Below are 22,201 nucleotides of genomic sequence, written 5' to 3' on the forward strand. Positions count from 1 at the left end.
AGCACCAAAGTTTCCAAAGTCTCTAGACCTACTATACTAGAGGATAAGATCAAGCCTAGGGATAACAGACTAGTATGGCCTCCAAACACACAATAAAAACAGTGAAAAAGTATTGGATTTTGGTGAGAGATATAGCGGGTTGTGAGAGACTCCCCTCATTGCTCAAAGGAGAACACAAAATATCAGGGATATTTTGATCCATTCAGATATAGACCCAAAGCAAGTGATCATTAAACCCAATCTGGTAGGCAACTTTGCATGTCATCATTGCTCTATATGCTAACAATTAGTAAAAAACTAAGTTCTTTCAGAACCAACACACTAAATCTCAATACAAAATCAATCACTTTGCTACCTGTTCCACTGAAGGTGTAATATATACCATCACATGTCCCTGCTCACTTATATACATTGGTCAATCGAACAGGGAAGTCAGACTCAGGATCATAGAGCACAAAAGCAAGATCAGGAAACATTCCACTGATTCTATTCTGTACAAGCATTTCTTAGACCTGGACCATAGTCCTGAATCATTTTGAGTACAGTTTTAGAGGTGGTCACACCACCCAGGGACACTCATCTGTAGTAAAGTCACAAGGATTACTTCCACACATGTGAAGATGTTTTTCATCTTTCAAGAAAAGAACAAATTATTTCTATTTAATGTGAATGTAACATATCCTATGTGTTATTGACATTTGTATTTATATGCATACATTGAGTTCATTTAGATACATTTGCATTACTGCAATTAGTGGATATTGGTCTCCTCAGCTCCAAGGGAACCCATTTTTCTTTTCAGTGTGTGGAAAAGTCCTCAGATTATGTTATAGTGGTGTAGCGGCATGGTAAGCAGGTAAGCATTCGGTATGATGGCGGCATGGTAAGCAGCGAACCTTCTTCTCGGGGAAAGAGAGGACTATAATCCACCTTAATCTGGCTTAATCCCCCCTTCTGGACTCCTAAAAATCGCCCCCTTGTACAAACAGCAAGCCCAGGGTCACGAAAGTGATCTTGGAGACTCGGTTTGGGGGCGTCGGAGAAGGAAGGTGAACAAACGGGGGAAGGAGAAAAGGAGAAAGACAACCGGGCCGCCGCCATTGTTGGTTTGTTGTCGGCCCTAAACAAGCATTTTACCTCCTCGCCTTTGGACCCTTTCTGGACCCCTTATACCCTCCAGTCTCCAGTTTCCAATAACTCACCATCATTTTGTTGGACGGAGAAGTGGAGGCTTTGTTTGGCTGCTTGGCTGCCCGGCGGGTTGGTGGCCTGATCTTCAGAGGGCTGGTTCTCAATCGCGCCGGCTTTTTCCGGTCGGCCCAGCCGGCTCTCTTGTTCCAGCTATAGCCTTGGACGCCAGGCTCCTCAGGACACCAGGCTGTTACCAGCTCAGGAGAGAGGAGCGGAGGTGGAGTGAGGCTCATTGCTGGTCGGGCCCGAGTGCGCTCCCGCCTAGGCCGCGGATCGCTCGGCTGGAGCCTTCGGGGCCGGGAAGATCTGCAGCTTGCGGCACTAGGACCCTGGGGTGGCTTGAGTGGCCGTCCCGGGTCCAGACGCGGCCGCCATCTTGGAGTGCAGCGCGGCTGCCGCGGCGGCTCCCTGCGGTCTACCTTGGCCTCCTGCGCGCCGGGAGCACGGTCGCCCATCAGCTTGGCCCCTGTGTCTCATCGCCGTTGGCTCTGGTGCATGCCTGAGGGGCCTGCAGTGCTGGGCGGCCATCGTGGAGCCTTCCATTGCGCCGGTCAGTGCGCGCTTGCCTCCTGCTGTTTTTCCGCTGTTCCCCTGGCATCCCAGCTCCAGCCCAGCAGCTGCCGCCCTCCGGCCTAGCGCTCAGCTGAGCTCTTCCATCGAGCTGACCTCTGGTGTGCCGGCGCCCAGCGCTCCAGCTCCCCTCGCCCTCCCGGGTTCAATCTGCCGCCATCGCACAAGACTCCATCACCTCGTTGGTAACCATCAACTCCGGAAGACTGTGCTGACCACCTTTTGGCCTGATTATTACCATCTTCTGGCATCTCGTGTTTTCCAGTTTTGGATAGATTGTGTTGACCATCGTTATCCGTCTGTGTTGACCTCCTTTAACTGTGTGAACCATCCCTTTTGATTGTGCTGTCCATCTTCACCTGTGTTGACCTCTTTCGACTGTGCTGTTCATTTTTGACTGTGCTGACCACAATCCTTGATTGTGCTGACCATTGTGCTGACTGAACGGAGAGTTTAAGAACTAATTGTTGCACCGTTGGTAAGCAGTGGACAAATATCTTGTGTGACTCTAGCACTTACTTTATCAGCACCTCAACTCACTATCTCAGTGATATATTAGCCTTACTGAGCCACAGCACTTTAATCGACTAAACCGTCTAGCATTAAAGTCAGTCCTCCATGACGCACTTTAATTGAGCACTTTAGAGCTAACTGACCAAGCTATTGCACTTTAATTTTGATACCATCGTGTATGCTGATTCAATTATTTATCTGCACTTTAAGAACTCCTGCACTTTAACTCCTGCACTTTAAGAACTCCGTTGACAGTGTTAATAGTTACTATCCATGTCACCACCCTTCCCCTGGCATCTATTAATCTTGCTGCTAATTGTTCTTGGTAGAGAAAGGGAACGGAGTAGATTAGAAAGACCGGAGTTTAATATAATAGGAGTAGGAAATGAACGGAAGGCAGGACTATGGTATTTTGGAACTATAACATACCATACAGTTTACGATGAATTATGGGCTGATATCTTGGCTACTGAATGCGTCATGGAGGAGGGAGAGGGTTCCGTTAACCGGGGAGCCCCCATAGAAGTCGTGGTGGGGAGGGGGAGATACGGGAAAAGGAGACCTTTAATTCGACCTAGGGAACGTCGAACAACATTAGTAATTCCAAATCGGTCTCCTGATATGGTAAGTCGGTGTAACCAGGATGGCGGTCCCTCCGAATTGAAAGTGGTGCTGTTGAACGCCAGATCTGTCAACGGTAAAACAACTTTCATCCAGGATTTAATCCTGGACGAACGGGCAGATCTGGCGTGCATCACAGAGACCTGGTTGGACGAAGCGGGAGGTGTAAATTTAACCCAGCTTTGCCCACCAGGTTTCTCTGTGCAGCACCAACCGAGATCCGGAGGGCGGGGAGGCGGAGTTGCAGTGGTCTATAGAGATTCCATTCTTCTGACCAGGGCCCCCATCCCGCAGTCAACAAATTTCGAATGCGTCCACCTGAGGGTGGGTGACCGGGACAGATTAGGGATTCTGTTAGTGTACCGTCCACCTCGCTGCACTACAGACTCCCTGATTGAGCTAGCGGGGGTGGTCTCGGACCTGGCGTTGGAGTCCCAACGGCTACTTGGGCTGGGGGACTTCAATGTCCATGCCGAGACTGCCTTATCGGGAGCGGCTCAGGACTTCATGTCTACCATGGCAACCATGGGGCTGTCCCAACAGGTATCTGGCCCCACCCACAGTGCTGGACATACATTGGACTTGGTTTTTTTGCCAGGGATGGGAGGAAGGTGGCGGTGTTGAGGAGTTATCCATCTCTCCGTTACCATGGACCGATCACCACCTGGTCAGCTTTAGACTCACTGCACCCCCTAACCTCCGCAGAGGTGGAGGACCCATTAAATTGGTCCGCCCCAGGAGGCTTATGGATCTGGATGGATTCCTGACGGCTCTTGGGGAATTTCCCGCCACCTCGGTTGGTGATCCTGTTGATGCCCTGGTCGCTCTCTGGAATGGGGAGATGACCAGGGCAATAGACACGATCGCCCCAGAATGTCCCCTCTCAAGTAGCCGAGCTAAACCAGCCCCTTGGTTTACTGAGGAGCTGGCAGCGTTGAAGCGAAAGAAGAGGGAACTAGAGAGCGTGTGGCGTTTGGATCCGAGCGAGCCAAATCGAACACGGTTTGTGTCCTTTTTAAGGGCATATGCCGCGGCAATAAAAGCCGCAAAGAAAACTTTCTTTGCGGCCACTATTGCGTCTGCAAAGAACCGTCCGGCCGAACTGTTCCGAGTTGTCAGAGGCCTATTAAAACCCGCCACTCAGGATGGGTGCCCTGATGACTCGCCAGCTCGCTGCGAAGCCTTTGCTCGGTTCTTCGCAGACAAAGTCGCTTTGATCCGCTCTGGACTGGATACCATATTAACGGCAGTATCTGAGGATGTAACACGAGCATCTGCTTGTCCGGTTTTGATGGATTCATTTCAATTGGTTCAATCCGAGGATGTGGACAAGGTGCTTGGAGGAATGAGAGCTACCACATGCATCCTAGACCCCTGCCCATCCTGGCTTCTAAAGGAGGCCAGAGGGGGATTGGCCGAGTGGGTGAAGGTGGTGGTTAATGCCTCCCTTCGGGAGGGCAAAATTCCAGCCAGCTTAAAGCAAGCTGTGATAAAACCGCTGTTGAAGAAACCATCACTGGACCCCACTCAATTCATCAACTATCAGCCTGTTTCCAATCTCCCCTTTTTGGGCAAAGTCATGGAACGTGTGGTGGCCTCACAACTCCAGGCATTTTTGGTAGACACGGATTATCTGGATCCGGCACAGTCTGGCTTTAGGCCGGGGCATGGTACTGAGACAGCTTTGGTCACCTTAGTGGATGATCTGCGTCGGGAGCTCGACAGGGGGAGTGTGTCCCTGTTGGTGCTGCTCGACCTCTCAGCGGCCTTCGATACCGTCGACCACGGTATCCTTCTGGGACGCCTCGCGGGGATGGGTCTTGGAGGTACTGTTTTGCAGTGGCTTCGCTCATTCCTCGAGGGTCGGTCTCAGAAGGTGTTACTGGGAGACTCCTGTTCAACCCCACAACCTTTGTCTTGTGGGGTTCCTCAGGGTTCAATACTGTCTCCCATGTTGTTTAACATCTACATGAAGCCGCTGGGTGAGATCATCCGGAGTTTCGGAGTGCGATGTCATCTGTACGCAGATGATGTCCAACTCTGTCACTCCTTTCCACCTGCTACTAAGGAGGCTGTCGAGGTCCTGAACCGGTGCTTGGCCACTGTGACGGTCTGGATGGGGGCGAACAAATTGAAATTCAATCCAGACAAGACAGAGGTACTCCTGGTTAGTCGCAAGGCCGAACAGGGTATAGGGTTACAGCCTGTGTTAGACAGGGTCGCACTCCCCCTGAAGACGCAGGTTCGCAGTTTGGGTGTGATCCTGGACTCATCGCTGAGCCTGGAACCCCAGGTTTCGGCGGTGACCAGGGGAGCATTCGCACAGTTAAAACTTGTGCGCCAACTGCGACCGTACCTTGGGAAGTCTGACTTAGCCACAGTAGTCCAAGCTCTGGTTACATCCCGCCTCGACTACTGCAACGCTCTCTACGTGGGGTTGCCTTTGAAGACAGCCCGGAAGCTCCAATTAGTCCAACGGGCGGCAGCCATGATACTAACAGGAGTGGGGCGCAGGGAGCACACAACTCCTCTGCTGCACCAGCTCCACTGGCTGCCGATATGCTACTGGGCTCAATTCAAAGTGCTGGCGTTGGCCTTTAAAGCCCTAAACGGTTCTGGCCCAACTTATCTATCCGAACGTATCTCAGCCTATCAGCCCACCAGGACCCTAAGATCTTCTGGAGAGTCCCTGCTCTCTAGCCCGACGGCTTCACAAGTGCGGCTGGCTGGAACAAGAGACAGGGCCTTCTCTGTGGTGGCTCCTCGGCTTTGGAACACCCTCCCTATAGAGGTACGATCAGCCTCCACGCTGATGGTGTTTCGGAAGAGATTGAAGACATGGATGTTTAAACAAGCATTCGGTTAATCCGTTGCAACGAATTTTGATGACTAAAGGACTGGTAATCATGGACGACGAATTTTGGATTGTGATTCTAGTTACGAGATGCTTGGGATTATTATTGGTGGCCCAATAATTTGTATTGTATATGTGTTTTATGTTTTAAATTGAATACTGTTTTTTATTGTTGTAAACCGCAATGAGTCGCCGACTTAGGCTGAGATATTAGCGGTATACAAGCGTATAAATAAAATAAATAAATATAAATAAATAGAAATGTCACCTTTTTATTTTTTTAACTTTTCTCTCTTACTACTTGCTTCTTGCTGTTTCTGGGGTAATGGAAGGTCACGTATTTCAACATAGAATGCCTCATACTAAACTTATCAAATTAAGATAAACATACTGGTTCTCCTGGAGGTCCTCTTCTTCCATCTGATCCCTGAAACAAAGGAATGCTAGTTATCTATAGGATCTAACTTTAAATGACATGTTTAACACTCATGCACTAGATCAGAACATGCTAGTTTTCCAAAGTCACATTGGATTGTAGAATCCATAGAAAGTAAGAATGGCATTATATAACCTTGTCACTTGAAGAGTTTTATACAACACACCAATGTAACAGCCACTTGTCTTTTTTTAAAAAAGTCTGATACAAAAATTCTCCCTTTAATTTATTGGTTTTGTTTGCTTTGGCTTTGTTTATGTTAATGGAACATGTGGATAGTGGAGATTGTATGGAAATGTTCTAATCTCCATACAAATGCACAACAGAGCAGTTTTTCTGCCAATCATTGCCTTGGAAAAGATGTGGTCTGAGAGCCGAAAGAGAAATACAACCAACCAACCAACCTACTGTATATTTTTTGTTGCCTATGACTAATATATCCTCCACATTTGCAGGTTAGAGTTTTGTGGATTTTATTATTCATAGATTTGTTTAAAATCTCCAGGCCCTTCATTGTGACTATGGTTAGCTTCCACCAGAAGCTGACCAACTATAGAGTTATGATAGAGGATCTAGAGATTCCTAGAAATATGTTCTCTCATTTTTAAAACAGCAGTTTTTATTCACTATTTTTGTTAATCTCAGTGAATATAGAGCCTGTACTGAAATAAATTTTAATTGAATAGAATATCTTATAGTTCAAAAACAACAGAAAGGACAATAGCTCCCATCAACTCTTCTAGAACTTAATAAAGTTAAACACTGGAATATTTCACATTGCTTTTCCACTTCTAGCCACCAAGAACTACCATATATACTATAGTATAAGCCAACCCAAAAACTAGGAAAAAGTATTGACTCGAGTATAAGCTGAGGGTGGGGAATGCAGCAGATATTGGTAAATTTCAAATAAAAATAGATGCCAATAAAATTACATTAATTGAGGCATCAGTAGATTAAACGTTTTTGAATATTTACCATATTTCAAAGAAAAATAGTAAACTAGCTCTGTTAGTGGAAAAGTAGGATCAACAAAAATATGGTATCAACAATAACTTAATAATAATAATAATAATAATAATAATAATAATAAACTTCATTTGTATCCCACCCTATCTCCCATGGGGAGTCAAGCCGGTTTCCAACATAATAACAGGCAAACATTCAATGTCTATATAAACTATGCAGAGCTAGATATGGATCTATAATTATATATACTAATTTCACATATGCATTTCCCTCTGAAATATTTGCAAATCCTCTCTATATATTGATTTCCTTCCTGCAATATTTGCAAGCCCTATATATCACATATAAAGTTAATATATTTAGATACACAAAAAAAGCCAGGAAATTTGGTGGGTTTGAAAGAGAGCCATACAAACAAGGAGGTCATGAAATATATCTCCTTTTCCTCCTTCCCTCCTTTTTGACTGGAAAAGGAAACACACTGTTAAGGGAAATAAGAGGAGAGAGAAATATATCATATATTACAAGCAATGGCCTCCAGGTTCCGCTGCCCAGGCGTGACCCCTTTATAAGTCAAGGGAGGCTTTTTCAGCTCAAAAAAAGGGCTGAAAAACTTGACTTATCTTCGAGTTTAAATGGTATTTTGTTGTAGCAAAGAAGAAAGTGATAATCATGGTCCTTCCCAATCTTCAGCAGATGTTTTAAGAAAACGATTTTGGCTGAACCACATTAAAAAAGGAATGCTCAGACAAGGTTCATCATGCTAAATGTTGTGGGGTTTTTTTGTTTGTTTGTTTGTTTTACAAAACTGAATGTTTTAATCTGGCTCCTATTGCATCTATTAAATAACACTTGCCACTAAGCTACCAATACTTTTTTGGGCTAGGCAATCATTGGGGGAAAAATAATGAATATATACTCTAAAGTTATAAAAGTATGTTTTTGCAATATTTATCATATATAGTTAGTCTTCATCATTAGTTCTTACTTTGTTTCCTCTTGATCCTGCCACACCTGGTGAACCTTTGATTCCTCTTTCTCCCTGTGGATAGAGAATTTAACAGTATTGTTGTCACCAATCTGGTGTTAAAACATGCATGCGCATGCGCACACACACACACAGACCAAGGTAGGAAGTCACTCAACAGCTTTTATTAGACAATCTGCAGCATGGGGTTAAACTGGGAGGTCATCCTCAACAGTTCCATAACCAAAGCATGTAAACCTGATTAGACATGTATAGCATTTGTTTCTCCTTTATTAACACATAATGATGATGATGATGATACCTTATCTCCCCAAGGGGACACATAAGCTTTGTGATCGGTTACATGCAAAGCACCATTACTTCTTTCAATATAAAGAAAATAGGTATATTGTTTCATGCTTATTTGGTAATACACAGATAACAAAAATCAACATTTAATTATTCAGGAGAGCACTGTCAAAATTCCACATAACAAAGTTTTTGCAAAGCTTATGGTTTTCGCCTCCTTTTCCTGCCATGCTTGTTCTAAACTTAGTTCATACTGGATTTTGTTTCTCATCTCTTATCTAAAGAGTAAACATCTCTTTAGCTGAATGGAGGTGGGAAAGGCTCCTGGCTTCGCTGGTCAAAAATATTTCAGCACAGAAACAAGCCTCTCTCTGTGTTTGTTTATGATTTTTTTTATTTTACTTTTTCAGACAGTGTTCTGTTGTTATAATTGAATACCAAGTATTGTTTTGAATATTTCAGGTTTCAGTACTATCAAGATAGATGTAAGAGGAATAATGATGTTTGACATGTGGGACAAAAATGCAAGATATATATGTGGGAAATAAAATGATTAAAAGCCAGCAGCAGAGAAAGCAATTTTATAATGAGTATGTTGATCACACGAGGATGATATCTAGGAATGATGTTAGACTAGGAATGGACAACCGTGGGAGCCTAGTGGGATGAATTAGTTTCCTAGGATTTACTGAATGCCTTCCTCTCTCTGCTAATTTATTGTCCTCAAATGCCCCCAAATATCCTCTGTGTGTGTGTGTGGGGGGGGGGAGGGGGGGCAATTTTTAAATTCCCTGGGTCATTTTAGTCCCTTTTTTAAAACCCATAAGTTACTATTTCTGTCTGCTCACTTTCCATTTTAGGAAAAGATCTCTCTGGAACAATAAATGATCCCCAGGGTCAAAAATGTAGCCAAAATGCACCCATATCCCACTAGAGGACATTTCTTTTTGTTCGGGGGGGGGGGGGGGATGTTTTGAGGTTTCATTTTGCCCGCCTTAAAAACAACCATATATATGGTTAATTGTGTAGAAAGAAAATGCTGATAAAATTTGATAAAAGATGTTATAGAGCCCCAATTTTCATTGGAATCATAATGTGTGGTGTGGCCCAACCCATGTCTCTGGAGCTATGCTCCTGCCCTGATTTTTCAGCCTTAGGGCAAGCAATTCCATTGGCATCAATAGGATCGAATTCCCCATTATAACATAGATAACATCATTTCAAGTTGCAGCACTGATCAGATTAACCATGTAATCTTTGAGCACAAATGTGCCAGAAAGGGGGAAAATAGCAATACTTACCTGACTTCCTTGCAGCCCTACAAGGCCAACTTCTCCTTTTATGCCATTATCGATTCCAGGATTACCCTAGTAAACAAAAAGAAGTTTCTGTCTTCCTTATAAATAAAAGCAAGACTTATTCAAATGATTTAGTAATCTTCTGCTTATGTTAGCATGGGGTGCCCAAGATGGCCAGAAGCTCTTTGGGAGCTTTGTGATTATCCTGGAGCTGCAACAGTAACAGGGAAAGGAAAATGATGGCCAAATTGGTTTAAGGCTGCTACTGCTGTGAGTCAGACACAGAGTGTATTTTTGCACTCACCCTAAAAAACTGACCTGTGTAACTGAGCCCAGGGACATTTTAACAGCAGTTGAAGAAGTGGGACAACATAGGCTTAATTGGGAGTACCCTGGCCCAATCAGGACAGCTGGACTGTATGCAATAAAGCAGAGGTCTTTAATCTTTTTAAAGCCGAGGACAAGTTCAAGGTCCCTCAGACTGCTGGGGAGGGGGGGGGGGATACTATCATTTGGAAAAAAAATGAACAAATTCCTATGCACACTGTACATATCTTATTTGTAGTGCAAAACATTAAAGAACAATATAATATTTAAAATGAAGAACAGTTTTAACCAACATAAACTTACTAGTATTTTAATGGGGAGTGTTGGCCTGCTTTTGGCAGATGAGATAGTGAAGTTAGTTAGGATTGTTGTTGTGTCTCTTCAATTTGTCTAAAACTAAAGTTTAGAGCAGGGGCTGAGTAAATGACCTTGGAGGGCGGCATCTAGTTCATGGGCCTTAGTTTGGGGACCTCTGATATAAAGTTTAGAAAATACGATCTAATGAGTTGAAGTAGACTTACGGGATCTCCTTGGAAGCCTTTCTGCCCAGAATCACCAGGAGGTCCTCTTGGTCCTGAGTTGCCCTGAAGAGAAAAGTTACCTGTTTGAAAATCTCTCAGACAAATTCATCTTAGTTCTAAAGTTTTCAAAATTAATGACATGTCTATTATTATGATTATGATTATGATTAGAAACACAAGATGAGTCTACAGCAGACAAGATCACTTTGCTGGCTGTTGTATTGGATCACACGTCGAGCACTTCCCAAATGTCTAGGACTGTGTGATGTATCGGCGAATAATCCATGCAGATCCCAGTAAGGTGGCCTTCTGCAACTGGCAGACGGTAATGTTGTCAGCATTGATTGTGTTTAAGTGCAGGCCAAGGTCTTTAGACACTGCACCCAGTGTGCCAGTCACCACTGGGACCACCTTTACAGGCTTGTGCCAGAGTATTTCCAGTTCAATCTTTAAATCCTCATATCGTGTCAGCTTTTCCAGTTGTTCAATCCTGCTGTTACCTGGGATTGCAACATTGATGATCCATACTTTGTTTTTTAACACAATTGTGAGGTTAGGAGTATTGTGCTCCAAAACTCTGTCAGTCTGAATTTGGAAGTCCCAGAGGAGTGTTCATTTTCTGTAACCTTTTCAGGCTTTGTCGCAGGCAGATGATATCTGTGGCACAAGTTCCAATGAATCATCTGAGCAACGGTGTTATGCCTCTGCTTGTAGTCTATCTGTGTGATCTTCTTGCAGCAGCTGAGGATGTGATCTATTGTTTCATCTCCTTCCTTGCAGAGTCTACACTTGAGATCTGTTGTTGACTTTTCAATTCTGGCTTTATGATTATTTGACTAGGTGGGGTGTTTTAGAGGCTCCAGGTCTATTGTTGTATACATTACAAAAGGCTGCTCTTGAAAGTGGTTCAAAAGCTGTTGCTGCCTTTCTAATAAATGTGGGATTAGAGATATAGAGGTTTCTAGTTGGCCAACAATATGGGAAAATATGTAAAATATATTTAGGGGGTCTTTTGGTATGAGAATTTTTTTACCATTTTGAAAAAATATGGAAGAAAGTAACAAGTTAGAAAATTTAAAAAAGTTGTTTCATGCTTTCTGTAGAAAAATATTTGGGAAAGTCCCCATTCCAATTGAAATAGTGGTGGAGCATTCATTTTTCCTGACATTGTGTGCGAATTAGAAAAAGCAAAACCTTTGCAGATTTTGTGAATAATTACCCAAATATTTACAGAAAGATGGCATGTGGAGGAAGTCAATGAATTCTTCTGCCTTTAAGATTCAGTAAGAAACCAGGTCACAAAGGATTTTTATACTTAACATTACAAAACTATATTTTTACAAACTATCATGAATTGCTTAAATCATAACATATCAAGATGTAAAGTGTGTGATGTACAGAAACAGTTATTAAGATGTTATACAATTTAATGTATCCCTTTTATAACCACAGAAATTGTTAAATGGTAAAAGGGTAGGCGATATCTAGCAGACCTAGCCAACTAGCAAAAGATGACATCTAGAGGGTCAACATCCCCCCATTTCTTCAACAATATTTTTTTTAAAAAAACATACATTTAAAAACCCTATTTTTGTTCTCCAGATTTCTGTGGAAGACTTCTGTACCTCCTTCACCTTCTTATTGTGAAATATACAGTAGAATATGGGTAATGGTTTAATTTCCTCCATCTAATTATGAAATACACAGTTTATGATACTACTCAGAAAAATATTTTATAAAAATCTTATCAGCCAGTCTAACCCTACTGTTAGAATTTAAAATCATGGACATCTTATATTTCCAGTTGTGCTTTAGGAAAGATACATAATTTGCTTATCCTCTCCACTGAGTTTATAAAAAAAAATTCACCACATGTATATTTTGATTTCCCAACTTTTCATGAAGTTAAACCTAAAGCAGTAATACAGCTTAAAGTTGTACCATCCGGCCTTGTTCACCCTTTTCTCCTTTGAATCCTGACTGTCCATATGATCCCTAGAAAAAGATGAAAAATGCAGACATTATTTTCTACATTTCAAAAGATAGTATTGGAATGTACAGATATATGCAAAATAAGTTACCTCTTCTCCATCAATTCCATCAAGTCCATCAGTTCCATGTTCTCCCTGAGAGAACAAAATCGGAAAATGCAAAGTATATTGTTATCATATCATATATAAACAGTTCAGTAAAATCTGTCTGAAACTGAGTAGCTAAATAAGATTTGTGACCTTTTGGATTGTTTTTATAAAATTAAAGTATTTTCTGCTCCAATCAAAATTGACTTCAACTCTCTTTTTATAAGCTCCCCCAAATGTTCATGTTAATTCTGTCCTCAATTATATTTGACACTTTTCATTCCAACTCTTTCAATTTTATAACTGTGTGATTTCATAATCCTTGACCATAACTATAAGATTTAACCCATACTTCATTTTGAAATGAGCACTTTGCACATATTCCATACCTAATTGCAATTGGTTGGAATTGTTCTTTCTTTTAGCTGATTCATGGACAAATAATATTAATGTTAAATAATATTATTTTATTTTAAATAATTTTTAATATTGAATGTAATTTTAAATTTTAGGCTTAATGTTATATGCGTTTAAGGCATTGAATAATTGCCATATGAAAGCTGCCTTCAGTCCCCCTTGGGGGAAAGAAAGGCGGGGTATAAATAGGGTAAATAAATAAATAAATGTTAAGGACAGCAGAACAAACTCTGAATTACACATATAAAAAGGGGTCTTATGCAATTGTTGTACCTGGAGTACACTTTATGTTTCGCAAATCCCAAAATTACATGAAATATACCTATGAGACAGTTAAATTCGTATCTATATCACTGTGTACAGTCAGCTTTTCACATGTAGTGTAGTTAAGAGCACAGGTTCCCTGCTAAAATGAAAAAAAAAACTGGTTTTTTTTTATTTGACAGACTAGGTCCTCTAGTGTGACAGTGTGGTCAACTTCCACCAGATAGAGTTGAGCTGGATGACCTAGAAAGGTATTCTCTCTATAAATCCTCTAGGTTCTCCAGCATAACTCTATAGTCAACTTCAGAGGATGATGACCATAAAGTCACACTGAAGGACCTAAAGATCCTTAGAGATACCATAATAATAAAATTCATAAAATCCAATCTCCTTATCTGGAGGGCTGACTATAGTGTGGAAGAACCCAAAGTTTCATTTTGAAAAAGTCATGGTTTGGAAAGAGTATGCATTTAGATAGACAAAAGATGAAGATGGGGAAAATGCTTAATCCTTTCCGCCATATTCTCACTCAGATGTCTAGTAATCTATCCTACACATTATCAGATATATATTTGCAGCTTCGGTTATTCACAGATTTGGTTAATGCATTGTCTTTAGGACTCTCTAGGCCCTCAGAGATCACTATTGGATGATCTAGAGAATCCTATAGAGTTCATCTCTCTAGGTCCTCCAGTGCAATCTATAGTCAACTTTTGGCAGAAGTTGGCCATAGAGTCATGTTGGAGAACCTAAAGATTCCTACAGAGGTGTTCTCTTTTTTACTTTCATGGGAATCTTGTATTCCTAATCCAAGCAGATGTGGAGGGCTGGCTGTATATTGACTACAACAAACATACGCTTTGATGATTATGTGGTAAAAACCATCTGTAGGACATCAGCAGAGAAACAGTTGGTAAGGGACAGGCTGAGTTCTTCTTCTTGCTATTAATCTATATTGCACCTCAACTTCTCAGGGATTCTTAATTTGGTGAATAGTTACATTCATCTCTATGTCATGCGTAGTTCATCTTCACTTTGGTCATTCTTTTATTTTTCTAAGAATAGTTTCAAAGACCTGGCAATACAATAATCAAATTTTTGTAGACAGAGTAATAATTTACTGTACCTTTTCCCCTGTGTGTCCTCGCAGGCCCTGAAATATTAAAAAATGCTTATTTAGTAACAAAATTAAAAAAGAAACCTTGATTAAAAGAGAATGTTTAGTCATATTCTTACCTTCTGGCCCTTATGCCCAAAATCTCCCCTACATCCTTTCATTCCCTGTACTCCAGGAAATCCCCTGGAACCCTAAAAGGGGAAAGACAAAGAGTCAATGTGTGCGTTTATGTGAGGGATCCTACTAAGGTTGAAATAATATGAATGAGAAGGAGAAGGAGAAGAAGTAGTTGTTAATGACTTACTGGCTCTCCATCTTCTCCTATATCTCCCTGTCTGCCCTCAAGGCCATCAGATCCCTGGAAATAACATTAATAAATAATTCATACTTTGTTATTGAAATTATTATTATATATCAATGGACTTTAAAATGATATTGATAATGTTATTGCCCATTCCTTATTACCTTCACTGTAATAGTGACTATCACATTGACCAAAGTATTTTCAATGGTTTATTACCCAAATTTTGGACCAATGTTTTTTCAAAATAACTAGGAGAGCTTGGGTGATATCTGGGAAGCTGCAAAGGGGCTACAAACAATCTATTGCAACATGTTGCCATCCAAGATTAAATCCTCTCTATTTTTGTGCATGTTCAACAATCATGTCCATGTATTTCTGGATGAATGTGTGCAGTCATGTATGGAAATAGCAGACTTCTCAGCAGTGGTACCATACTAGTTGAATTTCCTCCTGTCAGATATTTCTCTGACAACTATATTTTTGTTTTTTGATGAATAGCTTTTGAAAAAAAAATCATACAAGCTTTCAGGGAATAAAAACATGATTTCTCTGTCATCTACAGCAGCTTGCTTGGATATTAGTAGACATTTGTACTTTTTAGTCAGCCCTTTCCATATTCAGTATAGCATTGCTCCACAAATCATTATTTAATTGCTGCATTGTAAATGTGTTTCACACTGAAAAGTATTTTGGAAAAAAAAAGGATTTGGATGTTGCAAAGTACAGTAATTGGGTTCCAAGCAAAGCTCGCCAATAGTTAACCTTGGCCTACATTTGACACATTTGTTAAAAATAATAAGGCATTTTCTTGGAAGAGCTAGAAATAATGTTGTAAGAGTGTTCCGACAGTCCACGATTCTGCATTATTTGTGAAAAATTAAAACAAACTTCAAAGTGAATAACTTGGTGTTCAGTGGAGTTACAAACTATCTGTTTTCCCAGTCAATCTCAATTTTACCTTGATCTGCATTACATGAAGCATAGCCGTTCTTACCTTGAGACCAATTTTCCCTGATTGTCCAGGAGGGCCTTTCTCGCCCGTGCACTTACAAAATAGGCAGCAACATTTTCTCTCAGCAATTTTGTCCTTGAAAAGAAGAAAACATGGGAGATAAAACACTTGTTCTTTGAACTTATTAGCACGTTTATCAGTACTGAACATTGTTGTCATTGCAACCCATGGACAGTGGGATAATGCTTCTCTACCCAGAATGAACAACCTAAATGATTAAACACTGGGAACTATTGTTGGTAAGCCCTTCACGGATAAAGTTTTCTCTATCCTATGTACACTTCCTTGAGAGCAAGCTTACTGAACATTCAAAAAGCACTACTAAACACATGCTGTGTTGGTAGATGTCTTCATTTTTATGATTTTTTTGAATGATAGGTAAAGGTTTTCCCCTGACATTAAGTCCAGTTGTGTCTGGCTCTGGGGGTTGGTGCTCATCTCTATTTCTAAGCCCAAGAGCCAGCATTGTCCATAGACACTTCCAAGATCTTTTGGCCAGCATGGAGCACCATTACCTTCCCACCGGAGCAGTCCCTATTGATCTACTCACATTTGCATGTTTTCCAACTATTAGGTTGGTAGAAGCTGGGGCTGACAATAGTAGCTCACGCCACTCTCCAGATTCAAATCTGTGTCCTTTTGGTCAACAAATTTAGCAGCTCAGCGGTTTAACCCACTCTACCACTGGGGGCTCCTTTTGAATGATAATGGATAATGAATGGAAAAACTAGTCTGACCTCCCCATTCAAGAACCAGGAAGTAGACATTATCAAAGGCTTTCACAGCTGGAATCACTGGACTGTTCTCCGGTTTCTGGGCTGCGTGGCCATGTTCTAGCAACATGGTTGCCATTTTTGAGCCATTTTTCACGCACCTTTAAAAAAAGTATCAGCATTCACGCTGCAACTCATAATGATTATTATTTATGGTACAAAGCACTGCACTGCTATGTTTTGAAATCTAATCTAATTGTTCTTCTACCATGAACTTACCATATACTCAAACAGCTGGTCAGCGATATTGTGTGTGCCAATAGTTAATTGTTCCTTATATCCAAATCCCTTCCCAAATTCAATATACTGAAGATGATGAATGTTGGTGGCTCCTTCCAGGGCAACAGTGATGATTCCATTCAGTCCTATTTTAAATTTTAAACATATTCTAAAAATCAGAATTGTTTTCAATTCCCACTCCACAAAATTAAAAAAAATTACATCACTTTGCACTCTCTCGCACTCAAGGATCAAATATTAGAAGATAGTAAATTATATCTAGAAAAGGAAGAGCAGTTGATAGACTACAAAGGTAGCCAATTAACCACTCAGCTTTGTTCAAACAACATGCTTCTGAACTGGTAGAGGCAGGTGGGTTTGATGTCAATAGGGTTGTAATGTACCTTGCTTTCTTAGTTCTTCAGATTTTTGTTCAAGTGCTTCTATGTCATCATCCAAGCCATCAGAGAAAAGAAGCAACACCTACAACATCAGAAAGTGAAAGTTAACATCAGCATCAAAAAGAGAAACAATATATATGCAGTAGCTGAAATCAGAAGAAAAAAGAGAGAAGAGCAAGAAAAGGGTGAAGAAGGGATGGAAGAAAGAGAGATCTATGTTACAGCAGATCTTAACATCCTCTAGCCCAGGGATACAATCAATGTTAGATTAAAGTAACCCTAACTAGGTCAGAGTTAATGTAATCCTAAATAATTTCCACCTTTTGTAGGCTGAGGAGTGTGTTGATTAAATCTCAGCTATCCTTGAGAGTTAGGCTGACAGTTGTGTTGTATAACATTATATGCAGTATTGTTACACAATCAGTTAGGTATGACAATAAATTACCTTGCTTCGGTTTTTATTACCAGATAGGCCTTGAAATGAATTCCAAAGACTGTCCAAAAACTTGACATTGAGATGCGATGGGCTGTTGATCACAACATTTCTGAGTTTCTCTATGATTTTTTGATTGTCAACTTCAAGGCTTGCCAAGAGAGGTTGATCTGTATTTTCTATGGGAATGGCCACACTGAACTGTGTCGTTGTTCCTTTACTGCAACTCACAGAACTTAAAGATGTGAACTTCTTTATTATACCAGGAAGGTAGGTTTCCAAAAGTTGTTGGTTACTGAATAAGTGATCCCTTGGTTTCTGAGATGAGATGTCAAATCCCACAAGCACATCCACAAAACATGCTGTTTTAGGGAAATGAAAATAGCAAGATATCAGAAAACAATTGTGGAATAATTGTTGAACAAAGATAAAAACAGAGCAATGAATACCTCCATTGGGGAAGAAAATCAAGCAAATTTCAACAAAGTTGAAAATGTAATGCTCTCTCACTTGCTGTTTTGAGGTTTTTGGAATGTTGGAATACAGATCTCAACAAGTACATCTACATGAGCATCTGTGTGCTTCTTCCTCCCTACTTGCCCGGGGTATGCAGGTATATCTTTCCCCACTAGCTTCTGAGCAACTGTGGAAATGTCCTTGGGTACATTTGGACTGTCTTCAACTATTAGGCAAAATGGGCCAGTACCAAGTATAAAGCTGGTCCTTTTTCTCCCAGTATGCAAAGACTGGGATATTTTTCTGTGGACCTGATATTCAGTATGGGATTAGCTCTTTAAGCCCTGCAAGCTTCCTTGTGTTTCTCAGGAAAGGATTATTTCACAAGAAGATAGATGGTGCCTCCTTCTACTAGCCCCCCCCCCCCAAAGCTTTCTAACAATCATGCTAGTGATATGATCAAAGCAAGAGAGGATACTGTTGGCCACACCACACATAAAGCAACTTTTTTCTGAGGTGGAAATATTTTTCTCAATTGGCTTTCCTCATGAAGATGTTATCATTCAGAGTATAAACTCTGTAAGTTTTTGAGTAATACATAAACAGCAGTTCACCTCCTGATATGGAGTCTATAACTCAGTGGTTCCCAACCTTTTTTGACCAAGGACCACTTTGACCAGGGACCACCTGACCAGGGACCACTGACCAGGGACTACTTGACCAGGGGCCACTTTGACTAGGGACCACTCTCCAACGTTAGTACCAATAGGGTTTCGATTCAGTTTGGGGTGCTGATTTATACATTGCATTAGATAAACCACATCAGCTCTAGTTTCTGATACAGAACATATGTCATGGTCAGTGACAAGGAAGGAGTGGCAGGTGGTGCAAAAGAAGTGGAAATAAAATAAATAAAATAAATAAAGAGGAAGGAGGCTCGCGGACCAGATTTTCATCCTCACAACCCACTGGTGGTCTGTGACCCACAAGTTAAGAACCACTGCTATAACTATTGCATTGCATTCTCATGAAGGCTGTATACATGCAAGAGTTAACTTCCAATTTTTTAAAAGTGAGAAAATATTTAAATATGAACATGCCTGCCTTTGTCTTTAGTGATACAGTTGATGGTAAGATGCATGATATAATTTAGCTGCATGTAAATTTGACCTTGCTACATCCAGAACATATTGCTAAAAATGTATAAGAGAATACAGTAGCCCTCCTAATCCATAGGCTCCTTATCTGTGGTTTCAACATGGGTCATTGTGGTCAAAACCTAAAATGGGGGCAACATGCACATGGGTACACTAACGTGTTGTTATCACCATTTAATAATTTGTGTGCCACAATTTCCTTTTTTTTTTTTTTGTAAAACATGTGGTGTCTTGGAAAAACTACCAACCCAGATCCAGAGACCCTACTGAAGTGACAGGCTATTCTTTTGCATTACATAATGACTTATACAAGGTTTGCTGGTAGAATAAGGGAAAATAGCACTTATCTTTTGAGTGCATTGTTGGCATTAAATTTAAAATATATTGTATCTTTAACAAACTTTAAACTTTATTTAAACTTTAACAAACGTAGGAGACTGCTGCTCTTGTGGAGGTGGGGAAACAGGTCAAAAGCAGAGTGAAATTAAGAGCCAAAACTACAAAGTTAACAGTTTTAGAAAACTGATTTTTTTTAAAAAAGGTTTATATTCAGGATGCTGAATAGAATGGCTTTTTGCATGACCTTAAACTATGAATAACAGGAATCTATTTTTCTTACACACAAACCAAAATGGATTTTAAAAAATTGAACTCAACTTACTTGATTTATCGTCCTCTATACAAATTCCCTCTGTTATGCGCTTTGTAATATTGGGCAGTTCATTGTAATTAGCTGCAGTATATATCCTCTCTGGGGAAACAGTCATCTGTTGAAGTTTTGCACGTTTAATGTCTCCCACTCCAACTGCATATATCTCAACGCCTTCCCTTCTCAGGTCTTCCGCAGATTGAATAAAGTTGTCATATGATTTTCCATCAGAAATTACCAGCAACTTTTGGTGCACATTTCGAGCCACTCTGCGTTTTGGTGATTTGAAGAAGGCTTTTACTTCTTTAAGACCTTTTCCAATGTATGTTTGCATCCCTGACTGCATTGAAACATTCAAAATTTTTTCCTTAAGTTCTGATTTGTTTTGATAATGATCCAGAGGCAATTCTTCAGTGTACGTGTTACTAAATTGGGCCATTCCAAATTTTATGTTGTCTTTAAAACCAATCAAATCAACCAGTTTTGTCAAGAAGACTGTTATATTCCTAAAAGCTTCTATGGGAATACTTCCGGAACCATCAACCAGGAAAACAATTTCGGCATGGATGTTACATACTGCAAGAGAAAATAAGATTTTTTTAGTATTATTATTTTTCAAATCATGGCTGGGAGTGCTTATTCCAACCCACCAAAAACCAGATTTCTTTATATAGCATGAACGTCATATCTTCCTTTTCCGGGTCTTGCATTTCCATTTCTATATCACTACACATAGTAGTCTTTTTATTTTAGAGTGAAAGATGTCTTGAAGTAAAGCATTGTTTTTGAAACAGTTTGAATCAACCTCCTAAATTTTCCCATACTGCTGTTTTCAGAACATTCTAGGGCCATCAATTCATTCATGGATGAATGCAGAATCCTTGTAATGCAGGCACTTTTGTGAATTATATATGTTACTAGCTGTGCCCTGCCACGCATTGCTGTGGCCTACCTTCCCTCCCTCTTTCTCTCCTTCTTTCTCTCTTTCCTTCCTTTCTTCTTTTTCTTTCCCTATCTCTCATCTTTCTTCCATCTCTACCTGTTTCTTTCCTCCCTGCTTCTCTCCTTCCTTCCTTCCCTTTTTCCCTCCTCTCATTACTTCTTGACTGTCCCTTCCATTTAATAAGGAAATGAAGGGGAAGGAAATGAAGAATGGGAAAGAAGGAGGAAAGGAAGGAGGGACAGGAAGGAAGGAAAAAAGGAGGGGGGAAAGAAGGGAAGGAAGGGGGAAAAAGGAGGGACATGAAGGGAGGGAGAAGAAGGAAGGAGGAAGGAAGGAGGGAAAGAAAGGAGGGGGATGAAGAAAGGAGGGAGGGAAGGAAATAAGGGGCAAGGAAATGAAAGGGAAAGAAGGAGGAAAGGGAGGGAGGAAAAGAAGGAAATGAAGAAGGAAGGAGGGACAGGAAGGAAGGAAAAAGCGAGGGAGGGAAAGAAGGGAAGGAAGGAAAAAAGGAGGGACAGGAAGGGAGGGAGGGAGGAGGGAAAGAAAGGAGGGGGTGAAGAAAGGAGGGAGGGAAGGAAATGAAGGGGAAGGAAATGAAGAAAGGGAAAGGAGGAAAAGGAGGGAGGAAAAGAAGGAAAGGAAGAAGGAAGGAGGGTCAGGAAGAAAGGAAAAGGGGAGGGAGGGAGGAGATCTAAGGAAGGAGTTAGGAAGGAGGGGAAGAAAGGAGGGAGGGATGGAAATGAAGGGGAAGGAAATGAAGAAAGGGAAAGGAGGAAAAGGAGGGAGGAAAAGAAGGAAAGGAAGAAGGAAGGAGGGTCAGGAAGAAAGGAAAAGGGGAGGGAGGGAGGAGATCTAAGGAAGGAGTTAGGAAGGAGGGGAAGAAAGGAGGGAGGGATGGAAATGAAGGGGAAGGAAATGAAGAAAGGGAAAGGAGGAAAAGGAGGGAGGAAAAGAAGGAAAGGAAGAAGGAAGGAGGGACAGGAAGGAAAGAAAAGGGGAGGGAGGGAAGGAGGAGAAGGAAGGAAGGAGGGGAAGAAATGAGGGAGGGAAGGAAATGAAGCAAGGGAAAGAAGAAGGAAAGGGAGGGAGGAAGAAAAAGAAGGAAAGGAAGGATGGACAGGAAGGAAGGGAAGGAGGGAAAGAAGGAAAGGAAGGAGAAGGAAGGAAGAAAAGGAAAGAAAGGGAGGAAAGAAGGGAAGGGAGGGAGAGAAGGAAGGTCCTTCATTCAAGCACCGTGGACCTTCTTCCTCCCCCTCCCCCCCCTCCCCCTCCCCTTCTTCCTTGCGTGGATGCTCCGTTGCTGCTGCCATTGCTGCTGCTTTCCCAACAGGTAGTGAGGGAGCCTGTGTGTGTGTGTGTGCTGCGCGGGGGGGGGGGGGGGTGAGGGTGTGTGTGTGTGTGT

At 41.3% G+C, this 22,201-nt stretch overlaps 1 protein-coding gene across 1 annotated transcript in view; it reads right to left on the minus strand.

Moving 5' to 3' along the window:
* Positions 1 to 22,201, minus strand: part of LOC132778638 (collagen alpha-6(VI) chain-like) — a 123,727-nt gene that overhangs the window by 24,736 nt on the left and 76,790 nt on the right. The window contains exons 8-21 of the mRNA XM_067470568.1: positions 19,869 to 20,432; positions 17,607 to 17,956; positions 17,165 to 17,243; positions 16,761 to 16,906; positions 15,751 to 15,843; positions 14,757 to 14,810; positions 14,572 to 14,643; positions 14,462 to 14,488; positions 12,658 to 12,702; positions 12,518 to 12,571; positions 10,577 to 10,639; positions 9,732 to 9,797; positions 8,143 to 8,196; positions 6,141 to 6,176 (exon numbers count right to left, since the gene is read on the minus strand). Of these exons, the coding sequence (XP_067326669.1) occupies positions 6,141 to 6,176; positions 8,143 to 8,196; positions 9,732 to 9,797; positions 10,577 to 10,639; positions 12,518 to 12,571; positions 12,658 to 12,702; positions 14,462 to 14,488; positions 14,572 to 14,643; positions 14,757 to 14,810; positions 15,751 to 15,843; positions 16,761 to 16,906; positions 17,165 to 17,243; positions 17,607 to 17,956; positions 19,869 to 20,432 (1,703 nt within the window). The remainder of the gene's footprint in view (positions 1 to 6,140; positions 6,177 to 8,142; positions 8,197 to 9,731; positions 9,798 to 10,576; positions 10,640 to 12,517; positions 12,572 to 12,657; positions 12,703 to 14,461; positions 14,489 to 14,571; positions 14,644 to 14,756; positions 14,811 to 15,750; positions 15,844 to 16,760; positions 16,907 to 17,164; positions 17,244 to 17,606; positions 17,957 to 19,868; positions 20,433 to 22,201) is intronic.

The sequence above is a fragment of the Anolis sagrei genome, chromosome 6 (genome assembly GCF_037176765.1).
Source record: "Anolis sagrei isolate rAnoSag1 chromosome 6, rAnoSag1.mat, whole genome shotgun sequence".
Lineage (NCBI taxonomy): Eukaryota > Metazoa > Chordata > Lepidosauria > Squamata > Dactyloidae > Anolis > Anolis sagrei.